This window comes from Nuphar pumila, chromosome 5, assembly GCF_984573655.1.
Source record: "Nuphar pumila chromosome 5, dmNupPumi1.hap1.1, whole genome shotgun sequence".
NCBI lineage: Eukaryota > Viridiplantae > Streptophyta > Magnoliopsida > Nymphaeales > Nymphaeaceae > Nuphar > Nuphar pumila.
In genome coordinates, this window is record NC_143253.1 from 11,752,486 (window position 1) to 11,766,104 (window position 13,619).

Below are 13,619 nucleotides of genomic sequence, written 5' to 3' on the forward strand. Positions count from 1 at the left end.
CCCACAGGAACAAAAGAGAAGAGATTTAGAAAGATTTTCAACGAAACTGCACGTGTTCATGTGAATGTGTGATCATATCTACTCACAGATAAATTATATCACACCCACAAATAGAAATACATAAGGCCCCACAAAAGCCATTCAATCAAAGCTATACCAACCAGCATTAAGATATGAGATTGTTAAACAAATAACAGTCGAAGAAAGCTATCAATAAAGGGAGCCAGGTGGCATTACATGGCACAATGTGCCTCTCTGAACCTGGCTGTCCTCCATCTGCTTTTCGTACAGACTGTCATCCAAAGATTGAGGGTAGCCAGGTGCAAAGGCATACTCAAAGTGTGCCATGTGATGGCACCTGATCATGGAGCCAGGAACGAATCACGCTGGAGCATGGTGGCTGCCCGGCTTTATCACATTTGAGGCTAGGGATGGCAGTGGACCGGGGCGGGGGACAAGGTCTCCACCCCCACCCCATCTCAAAATCAGAACCTCCATCCCCGCCTCATCGGTACAGGGATGGATTTTAACCTCCACCACCGCCTCCATCACCGGTCCAAATGAGGGTGAGGCGGGGCCCCATTTCCCTTTGATCTATTGTCATCCCTTAGATGGGGCGGGGGAAAGCCTAAGTCCATCCCCGTTTCATGCCCTTCTTCATCCACGGTTCAAATGGGGCAAGCGGGGCCCGTTTCCCACCCCCCTCAGTCAACTGCCATCCCTGGTTGGGCGCTTAAAGCTGGGTGGTCGTGTCCTCGATCCAGAGTTTTACCTCACAGAGGCGCGGGCCCATTAAGTGACCCGGTTCTTGGGGATGGTTTTCCTTGTCAAAAAAAAAAACTAATAATAATAATAATAATATGATGGGATTTTACTTACGTTCGCACTGAGACAAGGGTGGTGCCGGAAACTGGCGCTGAGACGTCTGAGAAGTACCGCCACACGGTCAGGGTATCGGCAAGAGAAGGCTCGCGGGACGATGTCCCTGTGCATCATGACCGAATGCACGTAAGAATCGGTCAAGCCCAGCTTGTGCAGCACTCGGTTCCCACCACAGAAGACGAAGGGAGCGCCAAAGGTGACGACAGGCAGCAGAGACGACGGGGCAACTACTTCCCTCTCGAGCAGCATGAGGCTGACCAGCAAAGAGAGGCTTCCCCCCAAGGAGTGGCCTGTGAATCGGAATCTTGCTTTGTTGCCGTGCTGTCTTTGGTACTCCATTACTTCCGGCAGAAATTGGTCGTATATTCCCTTTGCAGCTTCATAGATCCCTCGATGAACCAAAACGTCCATTCCCTTTTCATTTTTTCATGGACACGGAGTTAATAAAAGAGTCACTTGCTAGCTAAAGCGTCAATACTCAATAGTGTTATCAAAATGGAATCGAATCTGTCGTTGTTCGATTTCAGAGATGATTCAGCCCCCTACTGGATGAGCCGATTCAGCTGCATGCAGGTTGAATCGTCCCAATACGGACCGAATCGGGTCTGAACTACCTATATGTGTTTTTTTTCAATTTAAAAAGAATCAATTTGTTCGAATAGATGGATTTAAAATGATTCGATTTTATTTGGACCAAGTCAGAGTTTTTCGGTCCTGAGTCCTGAGTCAGCAGTAACATACCTCGAATGTTGTAGGCTCGAAGAGGAGGTTGGCCTGCCACGACAACAATGAGTCCGATCCCTGTCACGTACCCAATGTCGTCAGATATCAGAATTCGTTTTTCAAAAAATGATTCAAAGAATCAGCCATCTCAGAATCGAATCGAATCGAATCAAATCGTCCTAAATAAGTAAATAGGCCTTTTCAAAATGTTTATTTTAAAAAACTTAAAATAAAAAAAATAAAACCAGAGAAACTTTATGAAAACACAAAAATAAAGTGATGACTTGGTTCGAATCAAATTCTAAAATATGCATTTAATGCCTAATCCATCAAATAGCCAACAAATATTATAATTATGATAAAAATTTGATTCAGCAGAATTCGGCGAGAACCCCATTCGATCTTAATCGGCCGATTTTGGGCTGATTCCTTCCATTCAACTGATTTTCCAAAAAAAAAAAAAAGAATGGTGAAAAACCGCATCGCTTCGAATCGGCTGATTCAGGCCGACTCCTTCGCCTCCAGCCAGCATTGCAGCCATCGTCAGGGTTGGAACTTGGGACCAGTTCACCTCCGGTTCAATCGTGAAAAGATCAGGTTGGATCTTAGAGATGCATTTACCATTTGGATCAATGGTAACTGGAAAGATGGGGGCTTCACCTGAATGACGAAACAGCGAGTGAGCGTGGCGGGGTCGTCGCAGATGAACCACTCGCACGGCGACGAGTGCAGAGACCGCAGATCCTTGGCCGCCTTCTTCTTCGCCTCCTCCTCTGCTGCCACCACCGCCGTCACCGTCGATGCTGCCACGTAAGCGGCCATCTCCGACTTGGAGTTGGAGGGCCCAGGGTTCGGAAACCCCCCTTGACAACCACAAGCCTGGCCCACGTCCCGGTGGGCCCCGGACCCGAAGGGAACCAAGCTCATCGTCCTCGCCCGAACGTACGAAGCAGCTGCCGCGGCGATCTGGTACGCCACCGATGGCCGAGTCGCCCTCTTCGTCCCACACTGCGCGCGTATCGCCGATTCGTTCTGAGCCTCCCCGTTTCCTGCGTCTCCGTCCTTCTTTGCTTTGGCTTTGGCATGGGCCTTCTTTTCCAGGGAAGAGGTAACGTAGCTCAGCCTGTGGCTCCTCCACAGTTCCTCTCTCTGCAAAAGAGAGAGAAAAAAAAAGATCACAATACGCCCTCTATTACGGAAATACACCAAACTAAATCAATGAGATGCAACATTCTACGTTTTTCTTCTTTCCATGACAAGAAACCCATTAGGATCAAGCCTTAATCGGACCCATTCTATATTGGTAGAACTTGAGAGACTGAACCAGTCCCAGCGTCCCTCATTGCATCTTCATGCTTCTCGCGCGTTTGATTTCAGAGAGAATTAAACTCATAATCATCTTAACCAATTAGACAACCTACTGAAATTTTTGGTAACAGAACCCTTGCGAGAGCATCTTCTTCTCCTTAATTCCCACCCGCTGACTAAGGCGAAGAGTTGTTACCTTGATTTCCAGGATGGTATAAGCCTGGTAACAGAGAGAAGCCAACTGAGCCAAAGACTCTGTTTCCTCCAACGTGGCTCGAACGAGGAACATCGAGAACGACTCCGCGTCGTGCTCGTCATCTGCTGGTCCGCCCTCCAACTCCGCATCCGAACCCACGCAACAGCATCCATCATGACAGGAATCTCCTCCATCGTGCGCCTCCACATTTTCTTCAACAGCAGACCGCCCCTTCCTTCCATCCTTAGTCTCCCCCTCCACCACCTCCTCCTCCTTCCGGCCCTTCCAATCCCTCCTCAGCTCCAGCAACCTCTCGATCCAATTCACCCTCTCCGGCCTCTTTCTCGCCTCCGGCACCTCCTCCGCATCCGCGATCCCTTCCTCAGGCTTCTCCACGAATAACCGAACCGTGTTGGTGAGAACCGAACCGGCAATATGGAGCGGGAGGAACCCTAGCGATCTCAGCGAGGTGGACGAGCTTTTCAAGTGGGTCTCGCTCGGCGAAGGCGATGATGCCCAGTTGTTGGTAGCCAGCGAGGAGTGTATCTGAGGATCGGAGATGGATCTTCGCATCTTGCAATGGTCTGTCATGCCTTTGCTCACAATGACGGGGTTAGGGATGGTGACCGCCATTGCTGGGGTATGGGGGGAGGGCAATCGGAGATCCCCAAGAAGATACCAAAAGGATCAATGGTCGATATGGCCTCCCCTCCTTTACCGTTCACTTTAATTTGTTTTTCTGCAGAAGAAAGAAAAGGAAGGGAGCGGAGGACCAAGTTTGGTTAAACAATAAACACAATGAGAGCTACCGTTTTTTCTTTTAATGTGTGTGTATAGTGGATCCGATTGTAGTTTGACCAATGGGCCTGGCTTTACTGGAAACTGCTGAGGTCGTTCGGGGTATAAGAGACAAAATCCAGAGAGGTTCGCTCGGACTTCGCCTCTTTGAAAAACAGCGTTTTTTTCGCTGGATTGGTTGGGAAGGTTGTTGCAGGAAAATGTGGTTTATGAAAAACAAAACAGCTTTGAAAATAACGCACGTCTGTTGCATGGGTGTATGCAGTAAGGAGCGCTTTTAGGTGAGGCTAATTTCGTCATATTGGTCAGAGTTTCTGGATCTTGGGAGTTGGGACATATCTGGAACTGGAAGTCCAAACTTCGGGTCCTCCCCGAGATACGAAAAATATTGAACTTCAAAAGACAAAAAAAATATTACGTGCATACCATCATCAAGAATCTTAGGACAGCACGTTAAAATACAGAGAGAGAAAAGGGATTGTGAAAAAAATGAGAGGTAACTTGGGCACCCAACTTTTTCATGAGAGAGAGAGAGAGCTGAAAAAAAAAAGCTATTTAAAAACTAACACCTAAATTTTCAAGTATTTAAAAAATCGCACATTTTTAAATTTTGCAACAATACACTTAAACTTTGTTATAACTAATAAAAAAAATCGAGGGACCATTGAATTTAACAAGAAGCCTCCGAACTTTCTTTTAAGTTGAACAAATTTGTAGTGGCATGGGGATGATAATAAACTAAATATGAATACATTTTAAGAACAATTGAAAAACATTAAAGTAAAAATTTAAGGAAAGAATATATTAAATCAAACCCCTTAATTCATAAACCTTGTTAACATATAACACCAAAGAGTATATCCTAATTGTTGGAGGGCAAGAGGGTTAAATTAATTCTTACCCCTAAAATAGCTTACCAGTAACAGCAGTAAAGAAGTTTTGTTCATTAACTAGGGAAAAAAAAAGTGCATTCATACTTTTTGAAAAATCTCCTAATTTTAATTGAGCCCAAAAGTTAGGCGCCGTTTGGAAAATCTCCCAAGAAAAATAAATGGCAAAGCCTCCGTTTGGTGAAATACCGTTGATCCATCAATGGTTTCGTGGGCGAGAGAAGCGGCCACAAACCAAGGGTAGCGTTTCCTTGTGCTTAACCTAGCCACCGCCTGTTCCCCTCTCGACACACCAAACGTGTGTGTGTGTGTGTGAGAGAGAGAGAGAGAGAGAGAGAGAGAGATACCCGGGAATGATTTTCCCTTGTGGCGCCAAGCTGTCTCCCGTTTGCCGTGTCCACCTTGGAAAAGCTACTTTGATCGATATCCCGATCGCTCAGTGGAAACGACGAAAGTGACCTTGATCTTTATCAGAAATTTAACAGAATAATGAAATCAGTGAGAAGTTTATCAGAGGATCGATTATGCGGGAAAGAGAAGAACTTCACAAGAAGATGAGATTCTTTTTTCTTTTTCTTTTTTCATTTTCATTCCCACACTAATTTCGCACATTTTGCTGGCGAAATCGGAATGAGTGCGGAGCGAAGGCAATGAGGAGATGTGATATTCACGAAAACGCGAATCAGCATGTAACCGAAATACGGTAAGGGTTGTTTAAAGAATCCGATCACCTGATGACACGAATCGGATGTTCTCCAAACGCGATCTCTTCTTTCCTCACTGAGATTCCTGGTTATATAGCCGATGCCCGATGACTCGCATTCTATATTGAAGTTGAAGAAAGGAAGAAGTGGGTCGAAACCTCGCCAAGTGACAGCATGCAGGCCGTCACGTGGAACGCTAACCTCGCAACGATCAGAACACACGGACCCAAGCTTTCCCGAAATTACACAGACGAGGATAAAAGTCCACTTTCAGTCAAACCGATGTGATTTGCACGTTCCTGAACGTTTAAAATCAACCAAAGTCCGTGTTTGGCAACCTGACTCGCTCAAAGTTTTTTTTACAACTTTAGGGGGGTTTATGCAAGAAAACGTTAAAAAAAAAAAAAAAAACTTGCCTGTGTGGCGTCGTAAAGAAAAACATCAGGTCAGAGACATATTAAAAATGAACGACATCCATAAAACGGTGAATAAGGCTTAGTGTGAGCCGTTCATTTTAAATCATGCTGTCCTCCCATCCGAAACACAAATGGTATGGAAAGAAAGGGTGAAGGGCATTTCATTCATAAAGATTTGGTTGCCGTTCATCTTGAGATCAACGGTACAGAGCACACTCTGACTGATCCTTTTCGGGTGGGAATGATTGCTATTAACGTCAGACCAAACTTGCTAAAATCTTAACGCGATGTTGTAAGACGCTTGTTGCGAGGGTTCCGCTTGTTTGGTATGAGCTTTTATTGCACGTCACCATGTGTTGTTGGAACGTTGCAAGTTCAAAACCCAAGGGAAACCCACCCAGATTTTGCCTAGAAAAAAAATGCTTGATTGATGGCATACACGTAATATAATGTTTCTGACCTTTTCATGTGGGCAATCAAGTTTGATCTCTGGCGTTGATACCGAGGAAGCAATGTAGTGCATGAGACTTGACTCGCATCAACTCGACACGTTTGGTCGAGAACGTGGTGAGTCACCTGCTGTCCCAGCAGTGCTCACAGAAAGCGGGCCGCTGACCTATGCGGACTGAAAGGTTGTTTTCCCTGATTGAAACTGCGGGCTCCACGAAGTTTGACTGTTATCTTTCTTGTTTTATTGGGAGGGCAGATCAGGTCTAAGGGACCTTAGATGCCGTCCATCGTCAAGATGAACGGCACTCAAAAGTTATTAAAAAGATGGCCTCCCCAGCTATATGGGTCCTACAAATTTTTTTTTTGGATGTCGTTCACTTTGGAGATTAACGGTATTGAATCGTTTAAAAAAACAAGAAGCTCTTTATGGTGCGTTAATTTTTTATGATGTAGGGCATCCAAGGTACGTCAAAGCTTCTTTGGAAACTTTTCTGTCCAAGGCCAAGGTCCCTTTGACTAATTAATTTGCTCTTCGTTTTTGGTAAGAAAACAGGAGCTTTAGCTTCCGGTTTTAGTGTTTGAATCATGTTTTTCTTAAGTATACGTGAGACCTTATGAGGGTTGAAAAATCAAGGGCTTACAATATACCAAGAGTTTCAACACGAGGGTTCCTTATCTACGAGAGTGTAGAAAATAGTATCCCATTAACAATGCCAACTGTTTGATATTCAACTCGCTTTAGTTGGAATTAGTAAACCAAAACCATATCCAAGTATATATAATCAGATGCGGATATGGTTTTGGTTTTTTATACTGAACTCAACTAATATCCATGAATATTTGAATCCAATTGCATGAAAAAAGCAAAATAGAATCTATTTAGCCAACACCTGATCAGTCAAATCTGGTACTGGCCCGGAACCAATGACAGCATTAGACTAAAAACTAGTCTTGCTGGAGCTCGGATCCCATCAAACTGAGATCAGTGCAGTTGAAGGCAAACTTATAATTTGGTCTAACCATGGCCAACAATGTAAAACCCTCCACCAGGGAGCCTATCACTTTGACCTAGATATATTGAACTCGCTACATCCTTTTTGTTTTAACATATTAAGCCGACCCACCTAGTGGAGAGCAGATCAGGTGATCCATCAAATCACATTAAGAAAGTGATTTGACAGGAGAACAGCCTACATTTAAATTGTGGATGCCAATCAGGAGGGGATCTTTCCAGGACTTCACCACCTCCAGACTAGCTAATTTCGCTTGGTGACCAGCCAAAATATTCATGTGATTGGGTATTTTTGATAACCCGGATTCTACAGAAACTATACAAAAAAACATATTGAATATGATTGTGTATATTCCAGCCCTAGTTCTTGCTTTCCAACAGTCTCTTCACCCTCCCTGATAATATCTGATCTGGCGATCATAACATAAGCAATCCTTGCTCAACTCTTGGAGGGCCAACCCCCACGCTGCCCATCGAGTAGTGATTGCTTTTGACATAGAGTTGCCCTCCCACGAGAAACATCTCGCACTCATGATCTTCCCCTATGCATTTCTGATCGTATAACCCAAGTGCCACCGCTTATGGAAAATACTTTGCATGGTCCACCATACAGGTGGGGGCTCCCATGAGCAGTGTGACAAATATCGTGACATTTATGAAAATCTCGCGATAATATCGTGAGAAATTGCCTGAAAGTTTAAGACGGCAATTTCTTGAGGGATTTACAAAATATCGCAAGATTTATAAAACAACATAAATACCGTGATATTTACGTTTTAAACGGATATTTATCGCAAAAAAAATTATGTACTTTTTATTTTTAAAAATTTTTTATTAATATTTTCTTATAAAAAATAGTTTTATATTTTTTAATTACTTTTTTTATTGCCGAGAAATTGCCAAAAAAGACGAGATTTATGGATTTTTTTCAATTTCTCCTGAGTTTTTGAAAAATGAGAAATTGTCGATAAAAATGTTTGTCACTATGCCCAGGAGTGAAGATATCTCCACTTCCTCGCTATCAACGCTTTCACCACCTGCTCCCTAACCCCTTGGAGAATGACTTTTTCATTTTGCTCAGAGGGATCATCTAATATTTCAAAGGTTAATTCATTCCTTGTTACCCATATTTTTTTATATGGTGGTTTGAAATGCAACACCCCCCCCCCCCCCCCGCACTGTCTTATCCCCCTGTTAGTTTTGATTCCACTGAAGTATTGCCTACTTTACAGATTCAACTGGTCTCCATCTTCTATCAAAAAGAGCTGCCACTCGTCTCCATAATCGCCTGGCTACTGGGCACTTCAAGAATAAGTGTGAGGCAATCTCCTCTGAAGGATTGCTATGAAAGAGAGAACAATAGATTGAGATCGGTTTATGTAAACCACCTGCTTCAAAGGGGGTTTCTACTCACGCTTCTTCTATATCTGGGGAGTAATCCCTCCTCCTATATATAGAGAAGGGTTGCTGGGAGTTTACCTCTCTATGGGTAGCCGTTTACCCCATCAACTGATATTTGTTTCACCTGAAGCTTATTCAGAATGAGAGGATCATTTTGGATAAGGCAGTTTCATCCGTCAAAGAAAGAGTGGGCCCTCCTTGCTCTTTAACGAGTGAAAGGTCTCCATGAAATATGACCACGGTTACTAACATCTCTCACTTGACCATGTGAAACAAAAAACTAGATGCAGGATTTGGCCTATCCTGGAATGAATTATATATTTGAGTTTCTCATCCAGACATATGTCTATATTAGACATATCTTAATCACATAGCGGATACAGGTTTTAAAAACATTTCCTCTGATATACCTTTTGTTAAAGGATCAACAATCATATCAGATGTAAGTAAGTAGCTGACTTTGATTTCATTTCTTTCAATCATATCATGAATGTAATGATATTTTACCATTATATGTTTATTTTTTGAATTGTCAGCTCCACTCTTCATAAGAGAGATGTCAACTTGATTATCACAATAAATCTGGACTGGCTCGTTGGTTATTTTCTGCTTCAAATCATTAATGAGGTGGCTTATCCAAACGACAAATACGACAGTTGCATTGCATGTAATATATTCAGCTTCAAGAGTGTGCTGAGCTATGCAACTTTGTTTTTTACAAGATCAGGCAAAAAACTGCTCTTCCTCCCATGAGAAAAATATATCCAGAGGTGGATTTACTATCATCCTTGTTACCTGCAAAGTCAGCATCAGAATAACCAGTTAATTCTAAAAAATCACCTTGAAAATATAATTTCAAGTTTATTGTCTCCATTAAATATCAAAATAATTTTTTTACTGCTTGCCAGTGTAGCTAACCAGCATTACTCTAGTAGCGATTAACGAGGCCAACAACAAAGCTGATATCTGGTCTGGTGCAAAGCATAGCATACATCAAGCTTCCGATAGCTTGAGCATAAGGGACATTTAGTCTTTTCTGTCCATCACCTGGACTATCATTTTTATTCAACTTAACACCTTTTACCACAGATGTTCTAACTGGCTTACAATCACTCATTTTAAATTTCTTGAGTATCTGATTTAAATATCTTTCTTCACTCAAGCTTAAAAGTTTGGAATTTCTATCACGAGTGATTTTAATTCCAAGAACATAGGATGCTTCTACCATGTCTTTCATTTTGAATTGTGAATTTAACATTGACTGAGTTTTGACAATCATATCATTGTCGTTTTCAGTCAGAAGAATGCCATCCATATATAGTTAGAGAATAACAAATTTACTCTCACTTTTTCAGACATAAACACAGTGGTCAAACTTATTTGCCACAAACCCTAATAACGTAATAACCTTATGAAACTTTAAGTATCATTGACGTGGTGATTGCTTGAGTCCGTATAAGGGATTTTTTAACCTATATACTTTATCTTCTTTGTCTTTTATTGAATAGCCTTCAGGTTGCTCCATAAAAATGGTTTCCTTAAGCTCACCATTAAGAAAAGCGGTTTTAACATTCATTTGATGTAGATCTAAGTCATAATAAGCTACTATTGCAAGAATTATTCTTATCGAGATGAATTTTGCAACCGACAAATATATATCAACATAATCTAATCCTTCTTTCTGAGAAAAAACCTTAGCAATTAATCTTGCTTTAAATTTGTCAATGCTGTCATCAAATTTAAAATTTTTCTTTAATACCCATTTACAACCAATGGCTTTTCTTTCCTCTGATAAATTAGCCAATTCCCAGACCTGGTTTTTCTCAATGAACTCAATTTCTTTGTCCATAGCTTTTACCCAGTCTGTTGACTCACGTGAGTTTATTGCCTCACCATATGATAGGTTATTTTCCATGTCATCCATGTCAAAGCATAACACAGTTCCTCCGATAGATAGATATAATAGTCATCCAAGTAAGACAGAGGAGCTCTAGACCTTTTGTGTCCAACATAAGACTGTTGAGAAGAAGAATAATAATGAGTGATTTCAGAAGGTTCACCGTTACTTATAGGTTCTTGTATGTCATTAGAGTCATACTGCAGATCAAGAGGATCATCTTCATTTATTTTTGGAATAACTTCTTTCATGTTTTGATCTTCTAAGAAGATAACATCTCTACTTTCGATTAAACCTTTATCTGGGTGATAAAATCTATAGCCTTTAGATTCTTTGGGATATCTGATAAAAATATACCTTATAGATCTGGTATTCAGTTTATCCCTTGATTGTTCTATAACTTTTATATGAGCTACAAAATCCCATCTTCAAATGTGACTTAGACTAGGTTTTCTTCCTATCCATGAGTCATAAGGGGTTGTGACAATAGCTTTACATGGAACTCTATTTAGGATATATGTTGTTGTATGTAAAGCTTCTTCCCAAAATACTTAAGGTAATGAAGCGTTAGATAACATACATCTAACTATATCAAGAAGAGTCCTATTAAATCTTTCAGCCACACCATTTTGTTGAGGTGTGCCCGGAGTAGTAGTTTGAGGTCTGATTCTATTGACTTTGCAATATTCAGCAAATTCATTTGAGGTATATTCTCAGCTCTTATCAGACCATAAAACTCTAATATTTCTACTAAGTTGATTTTCGATTTCTTGATGATATTCTTTAAATTTATCTAATACTTCAGATTTATAAGTTATAAGATAAACATAATTGTACATAGAAAAATCATCGATAAATGATATAAAGTACTGCATTCCTTTATACGTTGGAGTCCTGAAGGGACCACATATGTTTGTGTGTATGATTTTTAATAATTCAGATGCTCTAGAGACATTTTGCGAGAATGGTTTTCTTTTCATTTTTTCATAAATACAAGGTTCACATCTATGAAATGATGATTAATCAAAGCCAGGTATTAATTATAATTCAGTAAGTTTTTTCATCTTTTTTAAGTTAATATGACCAAGTCTTTGGTGCTCCACATTAAAGAGAATATCAATATAAGCACAAGTCAAAGTAATTTTATTCATGTTTGAGTCACATCCTTGGTTCTAATCAAAGACCCCACCAAACATGACTCAACCATGTTTTCCTATAGTGACATTTTCTGGTAAAAAATGAACTTCAAACCCCTTGGCAACCAAGGTTGAGACAGACACTAGATTACGTCTCATAGATGATACAAATAGGACATTGGACAATAAAACATTATTTTTAGAGTTTTCAATCTGATATGTCCCAACACCCATAACATCTGAGTAGGTGTTGTTTCCCATGTACACTCAGTGTTCACCAGGTTTATAATCGATCATGTCCACCATCCCCTCCTTTGTCATAGCAATATATTGTGTTGCCCTAGAGTCCACCCACCAACCGAAAAGAGCTTTGTCCGCATAAGAGCATTACGATATCACACAGATAATATCTTGCCTCTTTCTTTGTTGACTGCTTCCATTGTTTCTACCAGTGTGATTATTTGTCTGTCTCCTGCAATCCCTCTTGAAGTGTCCAGGTTTTCCATACTTGAAGCACTTCACCTGTGAGGCAACTGACTGCGACTTACGGAATGTTGGACCATTTTTTATCAGATTTGTCATTTCCTTTAAAGTATTTTTTATTGAATTGTGGGCGTCTCAAAGGGTTATAGCCCCAAGAAGGTCCAACTTTAGCAAAGTGTAATTCACTCTTTCGAATTTGTTGCATGTGTTGTTACTCAATTTTTAGTTGAGCAGGAAGTTCTTTCAGGGTTAGGTTTTTTGAATTCAACTTAAGAGCAGTTTGTACCATCTTCCAAGAGGATGGTAAACTATGCAGAATTGTGGATATCTGCATCCGGTCAGGAATCATATTCCCAATAATTGTCAGGTCTTTGGCCATAACCATCATTTTGTTGACATGGTCAACAACATTGTCATTCTCTTGCATATGACATAAATTATATTGTTTCAAGAGAAGTTGAATGTGTGTTTCTAAGGTTGTGTCATATTTCTTGGATATAGCATCAAACATAGATTTTGCTGGAGGGTAATCCTCAAAAACCCTAATGAGATCATTATCCATATATGTTAACATGATGGTTCTAGCCAACATATTATTTCTTTTATATTTGGTGTATGAGGTTTTAACCTCGTCAGAAGCAATAGGACCAGTGTAACTCATCTCAATAGTAAGGGAATTTTCGATGCCCTCTAGAGTCAAAATAAGAGGAATCCTCCTCTTCCAAATGTGAAAATTTGTGCAATTGAGTTTATCAGTTTTAGCTAATTCAATAGCACAAACTCTACTTGACATTTTTCTGTTGTTGGTTTTTTGAATATGGCATAACATGATAAGTTTAAGTTCAACAATCAACAAGCAAAATAATAAGAGAATATCAGTCATGAATGCATAAAAGAACATGTTCATAAAAAAAAAAATTTATTATCAATATCACTATTTCATGCAAAAAAAAGTGTATGGTAATCAAGCTCTTTGATTTCAATTGAAATTGAGCTAATTTGCACACTCTGACCACTTTTATGTAATCTCAAAAAAGTTATAGGAAAAATTTGCAAGAATAATCCCCCCAAAAATAGGAATTAAAAGGAACAGGGGGTTTTCTGCAAAAACATAGAAAAATTGACTCTGTTTAGAAAAAAAATTCCAAAGGTGACTCCTTTTCTAGAATTACGAGTAAAAAATAGGATGGTTGAAATAATTGAGAGACACAAAGATAATAATCAGAAAAGGTAAAGGGTCTAACAATAATTTACCACAGATGGATATAATATAAAATTAAACTAAAAGCAGGGGCAGTAAAGTAAATCAATAGCAAGAGACCA

At 40.4% G+C, this 13,619-nt stretch overlaps 1 protein-coding gene across 1 annotated transcript in view; it reads right to left on the minus strand.

Moving 5' to 3' along the window:
- LOC149836793 (P-loop containing nucleoside triphosphate hydrolases superfamily protein) overlaps nt 1-3,848 on the minus strand; it is an 80,617-nt gene extending 76,769 nt beyond the window's left edge. Inside the window, exons 1-4 of the mRNA XM_090005585.1 lie at nt 3,110-3,848; nt 2,266-2,754; nt 1,624-1,683; nt 880-1,296 (exon numbers count right to left, since the gene is read on the minus strand). Coding sequence (XP_089861711.1) covers nt 880-1,296; nt 1,624-1,683; nt 2,266-2,754; nt 3,110-3,742 — 1,599 coding nt within the window. The 5' untranslated portion in view covers nt 3,743-3,848. The remainder of the gene's footprint in view (nt 1-879; nt 1,297-1,623; nt 1,684-2,265; nt 2,755-3,109) is intronic.
- Nucleotides 3,849-13,619: the final 9,771 nt, after the last annotated feature.